Below are 19586 nucleotides of genomic sequence, written 5' to 3' on the forward strand. Positions count from 1 at the left end.
GAGTGTGGCTGTGCAGGGAGGTTGCACCGGGCGAGTGCATTGCCGGAGCGAGCGCAAAGGGAGCCACCATATTGATTATGCGCACGCATGCGCAGTGAGTTGCACATGCGCAGATAAGTCCCCGGTGCGGCAGCCATTAGAAAGGGAGTCGCACATGCGCAGAGCTGCAGGGCGGCCATTAGCCAGAGATGGCTCCGCGGGGACTACAGCCCCCAGAATGCAGCAGCACTAATAACCACATGGCGCGACAGAGCCAATAGGGCTCTCGGATTCCCTGCTCAGGAGACTTATACATTTGGCGCGCTGAGGAGCGCACCAGTTGGAGCTGGGACACGGAAGGGGTAGGTTGTGTGGTAGGTGTCTGTGGCACCGGCCCTAGGCCAGATACCCTGTTAGGCCCCGACTCCCCTTTCAGCATGTGGTTGCTACAGGGACAGGACCAGTAGATAGGGACACTGCCCCTGTAGCACCAGTGATAGGGACCAAGCCAGGACATGGCTGCATCCTGACCTCAGGTGGTCTGGGACCAGACACCTGCTACTAGTCTATTAAAGGCAGTACAATCCACGCGAGACCCAACCGCCGTAGAGGCGAAGGCTTCGTGGTTCACCACTCCGAATCCGTGGATCCCATCCTACAGCGGCAGCACGCAAGGGCGTGGAACCACCGGGCAGGTACCTCAACACAAGTGCACCAACGTACATCTCAGTTCTAGTGGGCAGCGCTGACCTACACATTCTGCGTGGGACTACTTATTCGGGGATACCAGGGTGGTTGGGTGCCCGAGGGCCCCTTAGGTGTGGGACTGTGCATTGAGTGTGAGACATACGGTAGTGCGTGATCGGTTGGATATGGATATATATCTATATATATATCTTAATATATAAATCTGAAAGTTGTGGGGTTGTAGATGTGGCCAATCAGATTGCTCCGTATCCCTGCCCCGCCCCGCACGCCTCTCATTGGCCTGCGTGGCTCTATGGCTCTGACGTCACGCAACTGCCACTCTCCTCCTCACCAAACTGCCACACACGCACAAGCACCCGGCCACTGTCCTCTTCACCCAGCTCACCTCCTCTGTAAAAATGTGTACAGCGAGTCTTCGCTTATCCGACACAATGTGTGCCACAAACCGCTGTTGTATAGCGCCCGTCGGAAAGCGGGACCAATGTTACCCGGTGGCGATTTCCGTCGGATACGCGAAACCTGCTGCGGGGTATAACACATTTTTGGGTTGCATTAGCTGCCGTCGGATAACGCATCCGACGGAAAGCGGAACGTGGTAAAGCGAGGACTACCTGTACAGGCATTTCCTGGTATTATAGAACAAGAAACAGACACACTTAGTGCCATAATCTCTTCAAAATCCAGAGAGCACATTTCCAAATAACAATGAAGGCCGTTATATTGTGGGACCATCTCCGGTGTAGATGCCTATGTTAATCTGCCACATTGGAGAACAGCCCACACATCTGCATTTTTTGTGTGTGCAAATTTAACATATGGTTTTGACCTGTAAATAAAATAATGAAGTTTGATCCAGTGTTTGAGTTGGGACGATCACACAGCAGCCGTTCCATGGAAACGTATTTTAAAATAATATCTTTTGGGTAAGGGTTAGAAATATGTACACACGCGCGCAGAAATAAACGGATTTCCCCCTTGGAGAAATAATCAAAGAAACTTTATTATCTCCAGTAACTGATCCACATAGAAAAGAATACCATTTAAAAAAATAAAATTATTTCCTACAGTCTACAGCGGAGTTGAAGGAAATGTCTGTTAAGACAGTGAAATTGTACAGGAAGAAAGAGGAGTACAACCAAAAGCAGCTTTGGAAATTGTATATCTATCTACTGTACTGTGTCCACAGAACAATATCGGTGACCGCAGCAAACTTGTAACTGCATTATGCAGCCATGAACTGTTCTGCACCGCAATCTATGCCTAAATTATGCATTCCAAATATATTTATTGCTGGGGATGTTTTTGACCTATTCAAGATCAAAACAAAACTTGGTATTGAAAAAATAAAATACTGAACTTGAAACAATATTTCTCGCCAATAAAAACAAGATATCTATCCTGTAAGGATATACTCCCAAGTATAGCCGGCCAATGAATATGCATATATAGCTTGGTAGATTTCCGGGGTGGCCAACGTCAGTCCTGAAAGGCCACCAAGAGGTCAGGTTTTACAGGATATCTCTGCTGCATCACAGGTGGCTCAATTGGTCCCTGCTCCAGCACAGGTGGCTCGATCAGTGGCCTGTGCTGAAGCAGGAATATCCGGAAAACCCAACCTGTTGGTAGAATAGTTTGCCACTCCTGGTATATTTTAGGTATAGAATACAAAATAATAATACATAAAACTGGAAAAAGCAGTCTATTCCAAGTACTAATACTAATTACAGGCTCCAGCACTCAGGAGTCCAATGTTCCCACATCCACACACAGGAGTGTTCATGTCCAAGGACACGTCACGTCGATGACATTTCTATTTGATGAAGGCCTGTGCCCTGGGCTTCTATTTGCAGTGTTGCCCCGCAAATAATCTGGACATCATGCACGTGTTGCTCCGTGTGTACAATGTTTGATTTCTCAGTGCTGGATCTACTACTGTTTGTTTTTTTTTAACTTTATATTACATATGCTCCCCCCCATCCCATCCCACATTATATCAAACACTTTCACTGCTGAACGATTGAAACAATATTTCAGGCCTGTCCGGCAAGGAGGCGATGGAATAAGCATTGATCCCGCTCTTGCTCTCCTGCTGGGGTGTTTGTATGGATTAAATTGCAATCTTCTCCATTATTACCTTAGTAGCTGAGGCAGTCATGTTAAAAAGGACATTCACTTCTAGCCCCAAAGTGAACAGAACAGTGGCATATTCGTATTTAAAAAAAAAAAAAAAAAACAAGTATTTTTCTTTTTAATAGTAAACAAATGCCGTGGATGGGTTTTACCATCTTTATCCAAAAATGTTTGCTGAAGACCGTCAGTCCTCGAATAGGTGTATTTTTTTGTTTTGTAAATCATTAAACAGAAGCAGTGGGTGCTTGAATTTTGTGCGCCCGGGAGAATAGGGAAAACATTTTAAACAGAACGCAAATAAGCAAAACGTACTTTTTATTGAATCTTTCAAAGCCGATTCCACAAAGTTAGAAAACAAAAAATAAAAATTGGACGCGCTAAGTGGGACTGATCCTTTAAAAAAAAAACTTTACTATAGGAGTTGGGTAATCCTCAGAAGTCTGAGCAAAGTCACTGTTACAGCTCACCCAAAGGCCTCCACTTTGTACTAGCTCCCTCTGGTGGCTGAGGAACACACTGACAGGTAAGAAGATTGTGTGGGTGGCAGAAGTCCAAGGGAGGAGGAGGGTGTGTTTTTAAAAAGGTGCAGTTACCCCTCAAAAATGTTTCTCTTGAAAGTATCATGCCTAATAAAAGGAAATTACAAACCCCTATGCATTTTTTTTTCTTCCTAGATATTTTTCGGGTTCAATTAAAAAAGGGCCACAGCCGAGTACTTATGGCAACGCCTGTGGTTAAGCGACTTCCTCAGCAGGCAGCACAGTGCTGCTCTCCATGCAGACTTCAAAAGGTTCTGACCAGATAAGAGGTCACCTTAATCTTATCAGATCAAGTTCTCTGAGGTATACCAAGTGAGAGATGCTTAGCCTGCATATTAATGCACAGGGTTGGGGAGAAACATCAGACACCCTATTGCAGAGTATGGTGACGAAATCTTCCACCCCCCAAAAAAATAAAAAACACAGGGGAAACTGCACCTTTAAAAAAAGATGACGCAGTCCCACAAAGGAAGGGACTAGAGGCAGTGTGATATTTACAAGCCTGTTGCTGTCAGATCCTGGCTCATCTGGCAGAAAAAGGTTTAAAAAAAAAAAAAACACACAACAAGAATACATGTTAAATATTTTTGGGACGTTTACCTGGCAATGTTTATAAACACTGTTTCCTGCAGATTGGGGCAGGTTTTAATGCCCTTGTCAATCTGCCTCATCCACCTATGCCTTGCTCTGCCCTGTGCCTTTCTAGTTTGGCATGTATCATACAAAGAAAAATATAGGAATCGCTAACCGAGGGTCGAGAAAAGTCTGGAGATCGCAAGTCCCTTTAGAGTCCTAACTGTAAATGGAAAATAATGGACAACGTCAAGACGTTCAAAAGAAGATTTAAAATACATCCCCAACTTTTATGCTAGTAACCAGATTACTGTCATTGGTCCGGTTTGGCGCTACGCGTGGCTGCCTGGGCGTGGGTGCTGCCCGCCACCGCCTGCACACTCTTTTACTTAAGGCTATGCCAGGCTTTGCTGGCTTCTCTGGCGGAGAAACGGTTAAGTGAAAGAGTGGGCAGCCCTGAACCGGGAATCCCAACCCGCTGCTTATGGGGAGGTTGGCACATAGAGACTGGCAGAGGTGTGTGCCGCCCGCTGGAAGGCATCTTGCCCGTAGATTTGCCAGGACTTCAACCTTGGGGGCGAGATGCCTCGTCACTGGAGCCTGCAGAGGGCGAGAGTGCAGGTCTGCATCTGACCACCTCACAGAAGGGTCAGGCCGGCACAGTAGGTGTTTGCTCGTCATGTGCCACCTACAATGCCATATAAAGTCTCTAGTGTTTAACCCCTTCACTGCCAGGGGAGGGGAAAGGCCTAAAATCGCATTGCCTAGCAATGAGGTGGAAGGAACCCCTCTGGCAGCAAAGGGGTTAAAGTCAGGGTGCCCAGTTGGGGAGCGGTGCTGCTGCCCTCCCTTCTCCCCCCCCCCCCCCTCCCCGGTTCTCCCACCCCGCTACCCCCCTCGTGACGGGTGACAAATTCCTCCTTAGAAGCGGCCGTGTCTGTGTCGGGGCGAACGGGAGCGCCGGCGTCCTCCTCTGTCTCCTCTGTCCCCTCCCCGATCTCCTCCCCGGTCGTTGGGACGGTGTCTGTCCGGGAAGCGTTTAGGGGACTGAGGCTTTGGCACACCCCTGGGGGAGGAGCAAGAGAGGCACGTATTAAACCTCGGGCATACACAGCAAACATATTCCGAATAAGCCAAGCGCGCCGGGGATGCATGTACACGACTGGCTGCTTAACGATCCCTTGCGGACCTCGGGTGAGTGGTGTACAGAAGCAAAAGCTGCAAACAGCCCACCTTCACATATCATGTATTCCAACTGCAACAGCATTCACTCTGTGTGTGTGCTGGCCAGTCCCAAGGACCAAAGTAAACTAATGACAGCGGCAGGTTGAATAGGTTAACGGTAGATGACGGATAACATTTGTAAACAAAACCTGACTGGCAGAAGTCGTCATTAAAAAAAAAAAAATTAATCTGTTAAAGTCTCCATAGTCCCTAAAGCTTATTATTATTATTATAATAATAGCATGTTCTTGTATAGCTTTGCTAGGTTTACGTAGCGCTTTACAGAGACATTTTGCAGGCACAGGTCCCCGCCCCGTGGAGCTGACACTCTGTTTTTTGTAACTGAGGCACAGGGAGATAAAGTGACGTGCCCAAGGTCACAAGGAGCCGGCTCCCCTGCTTCAAACTCTGTGCCAGTCAGTGTCTTAACTCACTGAGCCGCTCCTCCTCTTGGGGGGTTTATGATCTTTATGGATATGTATGATGTTTAAACTGTTGCACGTACAAAAGTACTGGGGATGAACAAAAATGCAGATTGCACCGTTCTGCTGGCTGGAACAGCACCTTTAAGCGAATCTATTCCCTTCATCTTTTAGTCCTGAATGAGGACCTCTCAAGATGGACAATATGCCACCGCTTGGTCCAAGTCTATCTATCGTGAACAAAATCAGTAGGAAAAAAAATAAAAAAGGGTACCCGGGGAATGGAAGCAGGAAAGCTGATGTAATTTAGTAGCAGGTTCTGCATTCATGTGTTTACGTCACAGCCATATATTTCCTCTGTGCCACGGAGCCTTTCATTATTTGTTTTGTCACCTTATTGGGTTACCGCCGGTGAGGAGAGCAGACACACTCGCACATGCACTTCTTTAGAACAGTGACAGCCACCTCCAGTCCTCAATGTCACCTGACAGTAAAGGTTTTGAAAGACACCCATGCTTGACGCACAGGTGGTTCGGTGAACATGGAGTCACCTGTGCTAATCTGAGGATACCCTTAAAATCTGGGTTGTTGGGGGCCCATGAGGACTGGAGTTGGGACACACACACACACACACACACACACACACACACACACACACACACACTTTTTTTGTATGCATTAGGCCAGGGAAGGCCAGCTAAAGTCCTCAAAGGCCCCCAACAGGTCAGGTTTTTAGAATATCCCTCTTCAGCACAGATGGCTCAATCTTCGACTGCACCACCTGTGCTGAAGCAGTGATACCCTGAAAACCTGGCCTGCTGGTGGACCTTGAGGACTGGAGTTGGCCACACCTGCATTAGGCCTCATGAAAAACGGATCAAATAAACTAACACAAATGCTGCACGCCTTGGTGGTCATGTCCGGAGATCCAGAAGTTCTGGACCAGAGTTCAGAAACTTCTCCATGAAACCCTTGGACTGGAGGTCCCCTTGGACCCCCCCGACATATGTGCTGGGAAAACCAATAGAAGACCTCCCTTCCCCATTATCCAGGCTGACCTCCTCCATTTTGACAGCCGCCAGGTGCTCAATCGCAGCGGCTTGGAAACAAATAAAAACCGCCTCCAAAAGCACAGTTGTTAATAGAATAAATACGGCCATGAGCATGGAAAGGCCCCCCGCTATGTTAAAGCAGGAGACGCCCCAATTTTACCAAACCTGGGAACTATGGCCAGGCGCCGGGGCTCCACCGCTCCTTCAGATCCTGGCCCTAGCTTGAGCCCCAAATGAATAGACGGGAACGGAGACAACTGAACCGCCATCTCCCATCAGCCCCCCCCCCCCCCCCGCCACCTTTCTCTCTGTCTTTCCCATCTCTCCCCCTTCCTTGGTCTCACCTTTATCTCTAAAACAAAGAAAACGGTTTATTGGACCGACTTGTACAACCCGCAGTCATACGCCTGTGACTTCACTGCCAACTATACAATGCTATTATTTTCTGTATTTCTGTTACAAGTCCCAGATAAAGGAAAAAGGTTAAAAAAATAAATAAAATGCTGCACGCCAAGCGGCCGCCTCCTATCTATAACCCCCTTCCAGCGTTAACAAGCGGCCTCCTATCTATAACCCCCTTCCAGCGTTAACAAGCGGCCGCCTCCTATCTATAACCCCCTTCCAGCATTAACAAGCAGCCGCCTCCTATCTATAACCCCCTTCCAGCGTTAACAAGCGGCCGCCTCCTATCTATAACCCCCTTCCAGCATTAACAAGCAGCCGCCTCCTATCTATAACCCCCTTCCAGCATTAACAAGCAGCCGCCTCCTATCTATAACCCCCTTCCAGCGTTAACAAGCGGCCGCCTCCTATCTATAACTCCCTTCCAGCGTTAACAAGCGTCCGCCTCCCATCTATAACTCCCTTCCAGCGTTAACAAGCGTCCGCCTCCCATCTATAACTCCCTTCCAGCGTTAACAAGCGTCCGCCTCCCATCTATAACTCCCTTCCAGCGTTAACAAGCGGCCGCCTCCCATCTATAACCCCCTTCCAGCGTTAACATGCGGCCGCCTCCCATCTATAACTCCCTTCCAGCGTCTTGTCTGCAAGGCCCGAGAATCACGGATCAAGACTCCAGTTTAGTCTCTACCACGGGTGTGCAGCTCCAGTCCTCAAGCGCCCCTCCCTCGGTTTTCAAAATATCCCTGCTTCAGCACAGGTGGCTCAATCAGTCCCTGCTTGAGCACAGGTGGCCTTTGAGCACAGGTGGTCTTTGACTGAGCCTCTGATTGAGCCACCTGTGCCGAGGCTGGGATATCCTAAAATCCTAACCTGTTGGAGGGGCTGGAGGCCTGGAGTGGGGCGCCCCCTGTCTATAAAACACTATGTTCTACACCACCTCTCTTACGCCAGCGTCGCGGCACCCAACACTATACTTGGGATAGCAAACTGCAAACAGAAGTTCTCTGCCCGTGACTATATGCTCTTACACAATCTAGAATACAGGCAATGGGCACGGTGTATGTGGTTGTTCTCTGTCCCTAACCAAAATCCTAAAGCTCTAGAGGGCTTAAAAACAGAAACATAGGCCAGACGTACAAGCACAGTCTGGCTTTACACAAGTTCCTATAAGTGTCCATATATATCTTTCACTATACCCAGCAAGTGACCCAAAATAATTAGCCTTTGGTGGCCAAATAAATGCAGTAGCACCCAACAGCTGCCCGTGGCAAAGCTAGATGGAGAAATCGGCTTATGTGGGCAACAAAAGTAATTCTGTGACTTGCCAAAAACCCTCAAATGACCCCATCGAGAGGACGGTCCTTACCCCCGAGGGCGCCCTCGTCCATACAGCTGCCGCCGCAGCGCACTGGAAATAGGCTTCAAGTGCATAAAGTTACAGAAACCTCCACGTGTGCACTCCCTGTAAGAGAGAGAAGGGCAGAGAGGGAGCGTGAGCTCACAGGGACAAGGGAGAGACTGCTAAAAGAAGAGGGGGAAGGAAAGAAGGAGAGACGTGGCAAATAGGACCAAGGAGAGACAGAAACCTGAAGACGAGAGCAGGACAGACATAATAAGCTAAAGCCACAGGAAATAAAAAGGCAGACGAGACTAGCGGAGACCCCTAGAGAAACAGAAAGAGCGCAGGAACTCACCCCATCTCATACTGCCGGCAGCAGGACTCTCTGAAGTCTGTGACAGGAGACAGCTCTGCATGAATAGCCTGACCATTGAACCAGCGATCATTCAGTTCTTTGAGAGCACGCTCTGCATCCTCCTCCCGCCGAAACTGCAGCAAAGAGCAGAGAGAGAGAAAATCATTTACACACAGGTGGCACCTGAACTGGGAAGAACTGGAGACTAATGGGCACCTATTGTTTCCCAGCGCAGCCGGACAGACATCATTCGGTGTTGAAATAAAGCCGGCACTGCCAGGCCTTATGCAATGCATAGGCTACAGGGAGGGGAAAGTAGCCATTGGGCAGAAGAGCTGACCATTTCTTAGAAGTACAGGATAGGAAGGGGAAGTGTGGAAGTGCCTGGTACATCTCTGAGGACAAGTGTTAGTGTCGTAGTCACGCTCGCACACGCCAACAGCTTAATATAGATGCACTTAATCAGGTTTAAGTTAATTAGGATTTGACACAGATCTGGGACACAAAGACAGAGGCAGGTATGTAGATCAATCCCAGACACACGCCATATCTCCAGCACAAAACACTAGGACACTCTGTGTTTCAGTCTCGGGCCTGGAATGCCAAGTGTTCTGAGACAAGCTCACTACACACAGGAAAAGCAGTCACCGACGCCACATAACCCCAGGGACACTGAGACTCGACCCACACCCAGATCAGGCACGGAGATAAAACTTACAAATACAGATGCTCAGAAAAACGCCTGCTCCAACTGGAGACCCCCACAGTGGAGAGACCTCCCCCGGAGAGAAGTGAGCGCACAGGTGGGTCAGTAATAAGTGGGAGCTTCTAGTAACTTATGCATTGGCAATAGTGATTGTATACCCTTAGGCACGTTCTATAGTGCCAGGCGCGTGCTACGCCATGCACGCGCGCCGAATGTTAGTTGGCTGACGTTAGTCAGCCTTTCTATAGAAGGGCCGCGCGCGCACGGCAGGGAGAGGGGAGCCGACAGACAGCAGCGAAGATGAGGAAAATCATCTTTTCGCGCCGCTGCCTGCGCTCAAATGTATGTATGGGTGTGTGTGTATGTGGGTGTGTGGATGTATGTATGTGGGTGTATGTATGTGGGTGTGTGGGTGTATGTATGTGGGTGTGTGGGTGTATGTATGTGGGTGTGTGGGTGTATGTATGTGGGTGTGTGGGTGTAGGTATGTGGGTGTGTGGGTGTATGTATGTGGGTGTGTGGATGTATGTATGTGGGTGTGTGGATGTATGTATGTGGGTGTGTGGGTGTATGTATGTGGGTGTGTGGGTGTATGTATGTGGGTGTGTGGGTGTATGTATGTGGGTGTGTGGGTGGGTGTATGTATGTGGGTGTGTGGATGTATGTATGTGGGTGTGTGGATGTATGTATGTGGGTGTGTGGATGTATGTATGTGGGTGTGTGGATGTATGTATGTGGGTGTGTGGATGTATGTATGTGGGTGTGTGGGTGTGTGGGTGTATGTATGTGGGTGTGTGGGTGTATGTATGTGGGTGTGTGGGTGTATGTATGTGGGTGTGTGGGTGTATGTATGTGGGTGTGTGGGTGGGTGTATGTATGTGGGTGTGTGGGTGTATGTATGTGTGTGGGTGTATGTATGTGTGTGGGTGTATGTATGTGTGTGGGTGTGTGGGTGTATGTATGTGGGTGTGTGGGTGTATGTGTGTGGGTGGGTGTATGTGTGGGTGTGTGTATGTATGTGTGTGGGTGTATGTATGTGTGTGGGTGTGTGGGTGTATGTATGTGTATAGGTGTATGTATGTATGTGGGTGTGTGGATGTATGTATGTGGGTGTGTGGATGTATGTATGTGGGTGTGTGGATGTATGTATGTGGGTGTGTGGATGTATGTATGTGGGTGTGTGGGTGTGTGGATGTATGTATGTGGGTGTGTGGATGTATGTATGTGGGTGTGTGGATGTATGTATGTGGGTGTGTGGATGTATGTATGTGGGTGTGTGGATGTATGTATGTGGGTGTGTGGATGTATGTATGTGGGTGTGTGGATGTATGTATGTGGGTGTGTGGGTGTGTGGGTGTATGTATGTGGGTGTGTGGGTGTATGTATGTGGGTGTGTGGGTGTATGTATGTGGGTGTGTGGGTGTCTGTATGTGGGTGTGTGGGTGTATGTATGTGTGTGGGTGTATGTATGTGTGTGGGTGTGTGGGTGTATGTATGTGTGTGGGTGTGTGGATGTATGTATGTGTATGGGTGTATGTATGTATGTGTATGGGTGGATGTATGTATGTGTATGGGTGGATGTATGTATGTGGGTGTGTGGATTTATGTATGTGGGTGTGTGGATGTATGTATGTGGGTGTGTGGATGTCTGAATGTGGGTGTGTGGATGTCTGAATGTGGGTGTGTGGATGTCTGAATGTGGGTGTGTGGATGTCTGTATGTGGGTGTGTGGATGTCTGAATGTGGGTGTGTGGATGTCTGAATGTGGGTGTGTGGATGTCTGTATGTGTGTGGATGAGTGTGTGTGTGTGTGCGTGTGTGCGTGTGTGTGCGTGTGTGTGTGTGCGTGTCAATGATTGCAAAACTACAAAAAAAATATTTATTAAACTTTTTTCTTTAAAAAAAATATATCTTATTTAGAACTTCCTTTCACTCACACAACCCATGCACACACATACACATATACATTACCTGCAGCTCCCGGCTCTATAGACAGGAAAAGCATGCGGCATGTGCACACGCGTTCGCATAGGAACGCACGGCCGCATGCTGTATATAACAGCCCTTATTCCCAACAGAATCTTTCCACTCCAAATCAGGGACAGATAACTTGTGGGGGTGGGTGGGAGTGGGGGACAGCTTGGCACCATACAATGGTTAAGGGTCGGACTTAAAAGTACAGATCAAACTGAATTAATGGCAGTAATAGAACGTAAATATATATATAAAAAAAAAAGTTTGAGTTAACCCATTTGTTTTCTGAGAGGACAAACCCCCGACTACGCTGTAATAGCTCTGCAATGAAATGTATTCAGGTCATGTCTCTACCTTGTAGATAAGGAAAGAGGCACGGGCAGTAGAACCCATCATCTGCTTCGTGTAACAATGCATTTCCAGGATAAACTTCCAATGATTACTGCAAATGGCATTATTCCATTGCTCTGGGACTTGGATTATAAGCAAGCATTTCAGAAAAGTATGATATTACAAGTAAAGAGCCCCCCACGCACGCTGAGAATATGGCTCATTACATAAGGGAGCCCAGGCACTGGGGCTGCTCTCTCTCCACTTGCTTTATAGATCGGTACATTTTGATACGATATGATCAGTGGGCCGCAGTCTTGGTTTCGGTATGTATCGAGTTACCGTATGGAGGAGAGGCTTGCTAGTAGCACCTGGCTCTCACAAAGATATTGATCCTAGTAGGAATCAATAAGTTTGATATTTTAAAGGTGGCACTAATCTTACATAGGTTTAATCTACAAGACATTGGATTGGTTCAGTCTGGTTCTTGGTGGGACTGCACCTTTTGGTCTCACAATGCAGCAGGTGAGAACGGATTAGGCTCATGAAGATGGGGATATGTCTCTCGAGCACCTCTAGCCTCCTAAGGAAAAGCTTCCTTTGTCTCCTGTGCAGAGAATTGATGACACGGACAGAGTATCAGCGTGGCGTGCACACACCCCCTCTTATCCAAACAGCTGTCAGCATCAGGATGCCAAGTGTGTCCCTGCAAGGAAAGGGGATCGAGACTGACAAAGCAGGCGGCCTCCAGTTGAACGGTCGCTGCCCTTCCAGCAAATCCAGGCAGATCCTGGCCTACCTACCACGCCCCCCCACAGACACCAACCGCTACTGCAGCTTTCCACAGAAGGTGAGCGTGATACCTACAAACTTAGACTACTCCGATCACATTTTCTTCAAACACCGCAAAATCAGCTATTGTCACAAACACAGATCTGCATACTCAGCCCGCACTATACACAAGTCCTAAATGATGATCTATTAACTTCTTTCCCTTTCTCACCTTTCTACAGCCAGAATGTGTGGTGGTCCCCACTTACACAGCAGAGCCAAAGCTACCCCCTCATCCACTACCACCCCCCACTCACCCGGACCTGCCCCTCCCTGACATAATGCCCCGCAGTGCGTATAAGCGCCACATGAGCAACAATGATATTGGCTACCCTTCTGCCACCAGGCCCCGCCATAGTGTGTGCATCTCTTCCGACCTCCCCAAGTACCGCCGCTCTTCACTGAGGGATGGAGGCATTGGCAGCTCCCGCTGGTACCCCAAGCATGCCTCGAGTGTGCCCGATATCACCCATGGCCCTCGCTACCATAACATGCCACCCCGCGGATTCTTTTCTGCCCCGGCTACTGGACCCGAGCGGCTACCCAAGCAACGGTGCAAGCTGATGGAAGCCGAGCGTCATCAAAGCAAGGCCTCTACCCAAAGAGAACGTCAAAGGTATGTCAGAAAGGATGGCAAATGCCAGGTCAACCTCGGGCGCATTGAGGAGAAGGGACGCTTCCTTTCTGACATTTTCACCACCATCGTTGACCTCAAGTATCGCTGGTTCCTCTTTGTCTTCATGATGTGCTACATCCTCACCTGGCTGCTCTTTGCCACAATCTATTACTTGGATGCTTTGTGGCGCCAAGACCTGAGCAATATTGGCAATGCAGAGTGGGGCCCTTGTTTCCAGAACGTGGACAGCTTCACTTCGGCCCTTCTCTTCTCTGTGGAAACCCAGCGCACCATTGGTTATGGCTCCCGCATGGTGACTTCTAACTGCTACGAAGGAGTCTACCTCATCATGGCACAGTCCATTGTGGGTTCCATGATCGATGCTCTCATGGTGGGTTGCATGTTTGTCAAGATCTCTCGACCCAAGAAGAGAGCCCAGACACTCATCTTCAGCCAGAGCTGCGTGGTTTGCCCTCGTGACGAGCGACTCTGCCTAATGTTCCGAATCGGTGACCTCAGGGACAGCCACATGGTGGATGCTAAAATCAGGGCCAAGCTCATCAAGTCACGACAGACATATGAAGGGGAGTTTCTTCCTCTTGAGCAGTCAGAGATCAACCTTGGGTACGAGACCGGTGAGGACCGATTATTCTTGGTGGAGCCGCAGGTAATCTGTCACGTGATTGACGAGAACAGTCCCTTTTGGGATATGGGTCCCCAGCAGCTCCTCCGAGAGCAGTTCGAGATCATCGTTATACTGGAGGGAATCGTAGAGGCCACAGGTAAGTTAACACTGGTATAAGGGCAGGGCTTTTACACACAAAGGCCACATGGCAACCAGAGGGCCAACTCTGGACAACTGTTTGGAGGTTTGTGAGCCCTCTTCCATCGTTTTAAGATCACTCAACCCACTTTTAAATTGCAGGTCTTGTTACACATGGATGACCAGTCTATTAAGACAGTTCTCCCTCCATTTGAGAGGTGAGGAGGGCTTTTTACAGGTACACAGTAGTGTTGGGACTTGCAGAAGAGGGGATACCTTGGGATGGTTGGAAAGCTTAAAAATGTTTAACTAGATGACCCCAACATATGAAAAGGAAAAAACAGGTACATATTGGACTATATAATTTGTCACATTGGATGCAGCCCTGGGGCTTCTTGTCTTTTGCTAGTATACGCAAGTATGGAAAAAAAGACCCATACAGGTAAACATCAGTAATGAAGTCTAAATGTCACGGGCCACACATTTTACAATAGGAGATAGGGCAGTTCAGGCTGAGAACACACATGGGGCACCCCAAGAAATGTTTCATCTACGAAACATTACTTTCTTTTGTTGTGACTGTGCTAAACAATAGGGTTTTGCTGGTAGGAAGCACTGACCGCTGCTGCTTGTGTAGTGTGCACTGCACTAGGAAGAATTGCACAGCACTGCATGCAGGTGGGTAGTTACTGAAGCAGACTGGCTGGAGAACACGTCCGTGTCTAAATATCTCTATCCTCACAGGGATGACATGCCAAGCCAAGACCTCATACCTGGAGACGGAGATAATCTGGGGCCATCGCTTTGAGCCCTGCATGAGCCTGGAGAAGGGAGCTTTCCGTGTGGATTACAAGCGTTTCCACAAGACGTTTGAGGTGCAGCTGCCACGCTGCAGCGCACAAGAAATACAGGAGGCCCGGGAGCTGGAGGGCTCCGAATCCAGCTTCATCTGGGAGAATGGAGACTTCTGTACTGGGCGCAGGCACACGGGGACAGACAGGGAAGAGGAGGGTGAAGAGAGGGGCCCCGTGGAGGGATTATCTGATCTCAGCGGGAGATTGATCGGTAACATTGCTGAAGAACGAAGCTCTGACTTTAATGGCAGTGAATATAACCTTTAGATTAGGGGGGACAGGACACACACACACCATTTCCCTAATAGACAGAGGACACCGCACCCACTGCAGGCGAGATATCATGATTCCACAGTGATTGCTATTAAGATATTAAAGATTAACCGAAATGCCAGGATGTTGCACGAATAATCTTCATGTCTGTAACTAAGCAACGGAGCGTTCCATCGGTCTGGTTTACACACGGGTAAAAAGGCGACCACATGCGGAGATGAAGTCTGATTGCTACACGGGTCACTTCTGTTAATATGCATTACCTTAACGTTTGCTCTTAAACTGTTTATATGCAGTGGAGCAAACTAGAAGGGGCATGGAATATTTTCTGTGTCAATATGGAGATCAGGTCCTTGTACCCCCTGTCAGAATCACACACTTCTCATTTTCGATTTTCTCCCTTAAAGACCCACTCCTACGATATATGACTATATACCGAGAGGAGTTTATTGAAAGTGTCACGAGTTGGTTATTACGGCAATAAGGCGATACAACGCTGCTCACCAGCCAATGACCCTCACAATTGACATAACCCTCGATGAGGATTACTGAATGGGAACAAAAACCTAGTACACTGCAAAAGAACGACAAACAGGCACAAGTGTTAGGTTAGTTTTGCCAAATCTGTGCCCTACCGAGATATGATGCACATTTGAATATATCATGATGTTGAATAGTTTTTGCTTTTGAATGATCTCACGTGCAAAAGCCAGATAAAAGCACACAATGAACACATGGTAGCGTGTGGCTGTACACATCAAGCTACTCCTGGGGGAGCATGAAATATCCCAGGACAATAACCACCCAAGAAGCCCTAATATAACCACCTACATTTACCCAACTAATAACCAGACACATCTGGAAAGACCTGTGCTCAGGGGCTTTCTTCTCCATTAGAGCATTAGAGGGGCCAGAAGTTATAGCATATTTAAGTTACATTAGCATAAATGCTAATCAGTGCCGCCCCCCCCCCCCCCCCCATTAAGCACATGAATATGAACACTCAAATGTATTTGGTAAAAAAAGAAATAATCTAGTAATTAAACCGCTTGCAGCTTCACATGGCAAAGTCAGTATAACCAGCCTCACCATGACGAGACCCAAAAGGTTGAGTATGGTTACTTGCTATACACTTCTGTAACCCAGGCTGTGCGGAAAAGCTGTGTAATGTGGCAGGTGTAAGCTTATAGGGCTCCATGTTAAATTGGACAAGGAAAGGGTGACAGTGTGTGCTCATTTGCATGTCATTACCCAGAATCCCTTGCGGCAGTGAAAACCTTGCATGCTGAGCGACAATGGGGGAACGGTAGGGTTGCAGACCTGTCTGGGACTTGGGAATGTGCTCACTGGCAGTATTTTTATTTGCAATAAAATAATAAAAACCTTGGTGGTGTATGTGCTGAGTGGCAGAGCTCGGGAAAAGGGGGCATTCAAACAAAGGCAGGGCGAGGAAAGAGCGCAGGTTATCATCGGGGGTTTTTCATGACAGGTTCGATATAGGAGAAAAGAAACACAAAGCAAAAAGGGGAAATGAGAGAGAGTAGAGAGCATCGTCTGGAGAGACTTTGTGCGAGCAAGTGAGAGGATGAAGCTCTGGTTAATGGAGTCAAGTGACAAATGAAAGCAGTAATGTGGCGGAACTGGAGACAGAAGAGATGGGAGGTAGACGGCGAGGAAGGCAGAGAGGGGCAGTGCAATCACCGACAGTAAATGGAACACAGAGCAGACGAAAAAGGCGAGCTTACCTTGACATAGACATTCCCCACCAGATGGTCCCCAAGGTTGTCACAGATATTCATCTCTTCGATCTCACCATATTTCTGTTCAACTTCTGTGAAAACCTCCTGTAGACAGGATTACATAGAGACGTGAGGCCAAAGGTGCACAACTCGCAGATGTCCCCACTTTACTGTACTGCAGAAGATGTTGGTGCTTTATAAATTAAAAATGATGGTAATAAGCTCTGATCTGCTAATCACACAAGACCAGGACATGCCGAGATACCTATTCTCATCCCTGGAGGATCACTTACCTCAAAGAAGTTGTCGTAATGTTCCTGCACCTGTACGTCACTCACATGGCCTGAAAGAGAGGGTTGGAGAGATGAGGCCTTCTTGAGCCTCTTTACTGAGCTGATCAGAGCCTACTATAATGGATGCCAATGGATAGCCCCCTTCCCTGAGGGACTGGTAACACAACAGATTGAGTCGTAGGCCACTCTGCAAGAGTTAAAAAGCACTGGCAAAGAGGGGGTAATGGTTACTAGGCCTCAACCGGTGAGTGCCCATCACAGAAGGTAAGGACCTTGGAAAACACAGAGGTGCGGGCATCAATGGTGCACCGACTGGAGTAGTCAAAATCTTAGAGTAACTTACAGTGAGAGCCGTCAGCACTCTGCGCCGTGTTCTGAGGGTTACGATAGAGGTTCAGCAGCACGATAGTCTGAAATAAGTCAGTAAGAGTGAGACAGTGGACATGTGCAGTAACTATACAGGTCCTAAGGAGATAAAGATTGATTGCATGCACTGTTGCCTACTTAACCCATTAAGAGTTAAGTTCTTTACCAATGTACACAATCTTTCAAGACCACACACGACTCCTCTCCAGATCAACAATAGCAGTACACGATCCAAGAATCTCATACACAACTACATCTGCTGAGAGTTCTCAGGTTGGTCCATTAACCCGTATCAGAACCAATAACAAAGGCATATTTTTAAACACTCAGATCTGCATTAAGCTACTGGGGATAGGAGGCAGCACATTGTTATTATGGTTGTGATAAAGGACAACAGGGAGACACCAAGATAAAACAGGCCTCTGATGTGTGGCAGGAGCGGTGGGAGGGGCTAGAAAGGGAGCATGTTACCTGGCTGAAGGTGGGTTTATTGTGCAGCCGGGAGCAGCGGTCTCCATGACGACAAGCTCCAATCTTGAAGTAGAAGGAGCAGTTTACCCTTAAAAATAAGAGAGCAATTTGTCAACTGAAAGCCCATTACAAAACATGCATAGGGAAAAGATAGGGAATTCTTCTGCTCAAACAAAAACATAAAATCATGGAGTAAACATGTAACATGATAAAATTGTATTGTTTATTTTTTTACCCCTAATGAAGCTGAAATGATAGAACTGGGAGAGCAGGGATACCCACAGAAAGCAGAATAAGAGGAGTGAACAGGTGAAAACAAACTGCCTCTAAGGAGGTTGTTCTTTAAAGTGCAGTAGCACCTGATCGTCACCAACATGCTTTAATGAATAACCCCCCCCAGAGAGAAAATTATAGAGGCAATCAGCAACAATAATGCATACACACGGGTATGTCCTAACTAGATCTGGCTGCTTACAAGGACTAATTGTGGCAATAAATTGTATGAGCATACCAACACCAGAAAACACATCTATGAAACAGAAAAATAGAATTAATACGAGTAGGGGGGAGGCTGTGAGTTTTGTAGAGAAAGTGACCTGTACTACAAATAAAACATTTATATCTAAAGCATAGGTTCTCAACTCCAGTCCTCAAGACCTCTCCCCCCCCCCCCCCTACACACCGGTCAGGTTTTCAGGATATCCCAGCTTCAGCACAGATGGCTCAATCAGTGCCTCGGTCAAAGACTGAAGCAGGGATATCATGAAAACCCGACCTGTTGTTGGGGGTCCTGGCGACTGGAGTGGAGCACCCTGATCTAAAATACAATAAATAATTTAAGATTGCATCAATAAATACGGTATAAAAGGCATTGATCCCCCCCCACCCCCGACCCCCCATATAAGATGATGTGGGGACTTCGTTCCCCCACCAAAAAAAGACCTGTGTAAACCGGGGCTACCTCTTAGTGATCACACCCCCCACAGAGAAGCAGATTCATATTATTATATCCCACAGACCCGTACAACGTGGGGAGCACATATACGTGAAGACACACAGGGTGATTATTATCGCCAATAACACGGGAGACCCCGCATAGGGAGATCCCGGGCTATGCTTTGCTTCTCCTGCACTCAGATGGTGCGAGCCCACACCAGCGGTGTCCCTCCTGTCCTGCAGGCCGTGTGTATGAGAGAAGCAGGCGCTGCATTGTGCGGGTAGTGTGCTGGCAGTGCGGCTTCATTACTTGGCTCCTGCAGCCTCCCGTTACCCTGAGAACACGGGTTACACCCGCCCCCGTACCCCGACCCGGGGTAAAATCCGCCACTTACTTATCCTTTTCCGTTCCGAAAATCGAGGCTAAATATTCCGCCATCTTCCCTCTCGCGCTCACTCCTTCCCTGCTCTCCGGGCGCTCACTTCCCGCTTCACACCACTTACGTCACATCCGGTGCTGGCCCCGCCGCCCCACTTCCGCCACCCTCTTGTAGTCCTATGTGAGGGACGAGGTAGGGAAGTGACACAAGTCCGGGGTGAGTGGCGGCTTCTCGCTAGCTACAGTCTGGTTTCGCTCCCTGCTGATATGTACAGGGTTCGATTGGAAGTGCAGGAATCGCTTCTGGTGTCCCACAAGCACAGAGAACACTT

At 48.1% G+C, this 19586-nt stretch overlaps 2 protein-coding genes across 4 annotated transcripts; one reads left to right on the forward strand and one right to left on the reverse strand.

Moving 5' to 3' along the window:
• Window positions 1-3115: 3115 nt before the first annotated feature.
• On the reverse strand, window positions 3116-19409 carry U2AF1L4 (U2 small nuclear RNA auxiliary factor 1 like 4). 2 transcript variants are annotated; one of them, XM_075606098.1, is made up of 8 exons: window positions 19271-19409; window positions 17940-18027; window positions 17446-17512; window positions 17103-17152; window positions 16816-16914; window positions 8724-8857; window positions 8396-8491; window positions 3116-4995 (listed from the first exon to the last, which is right to left on the reverse strand). In XM_075606098.1, exons 1-8 carry the CDS (start codon window positions 19312-19314, stop codon window positions 4851-4853), a joined length of 723 nt encoding a protein of 240 aa, XP_075462213.1. In that variant the 5' UTR covers window positions 19315-19409; the 3' UTR covers window positions 3116-4850. The 2 variants fall into 2 exon arrangements, with proteins under 2 accessions (XP_075462213.1, XP_075462214.1); XM_075606099.1 differs by having other exon boundaries at window positions 4858-4995; window positions 8355-8491.
• On the forward strand, window positions 9198-16448 carry LOC142497789 (G protein-activated inward rectifier potassium channel 4-like). 2 transcript variants are annotated; one of them, XM_075606097.1, is made up of 4 exons: window positions 9198-9526; window positions 12349-12583; window positions 12747-13962; window positions 14688-16448. In XM_075606097.1, exons 2-4 carry the CDS (start codon window positions 12356-12358, stop codon window positions 15062-15064), a joined length of 1821 nt encoding a protein of 606 aa, XP_075462212.1. In that variant the 5' UTR covers window positions 9198-9526; window positions 12349-12355; the 3' UTR covers window positions 15065-16448. The 2 variants fall into 2 exon arrangements, with proteins under 2 accessions (XP_075462212.1, XP_075462210.1); XM_075606095.1 differs by having other exon boundaries at window positions 9198-9514.
• Window positions 19410-19586: the final 177 nt, after the last annotated feature.

Source organism: Ascaphus truei, chromosome 6, assembly GCF_040206685.1.
Source record: "Ascaphus truei isolate aAscTru1 chromosome 6, aAscTru1.hap1, whole genome shotgun sequence".
Taxonomy (NCBI): Eukaryota; Metazoa; Chordata; class Amphibia; order Anura; family Ascaphidae; genus Ascaphus; species Ascaphus truei.

Coding starts and splice junctions, on each gene's coding strand:
- LOC142497789 (XM_075606095.1), top strand. CDS start 9,450: ATGCTCAGAAAAACGCCTGCTCCAACTGGAGACCCCCACAGTGGAGAG. Junction 12,584..12,746: donor ACTGCAGCTTTCCACAGAAG/GTGAGCGTGATA, acceptor ACCTTTCTACAG/CCAGAATGTGTGGTGGTCCC. Junction 13,963..14,687: donor GGGAATCGTAGAGGCCACAG/GTAAGTTAACAC, acceptor CTATCCTCACAG/GGATGACATGCCAAGCCAAG.
- U2AF1L4 (XM_075606098.1), bottom strand. CDS start 19,314: ATGGCGGAATATTTAGCCTCGATTTTCGGAACGGAAAAGGATAA. Junction 17,513..17,939: donor ATAAACCCACCTTCAGCCAG/GTAACATGCTCC, acceptor GACTTATTTCAG/ACTATCGTGCTGCTGAACCT. Junction 8,858..16,815: donor TGGGGAATGTCTATGTCAAG/GTAAGCTCGCCT, acceptor TCTTTGCTGCAG/TTTCGGCGGGAGGAGGATGC.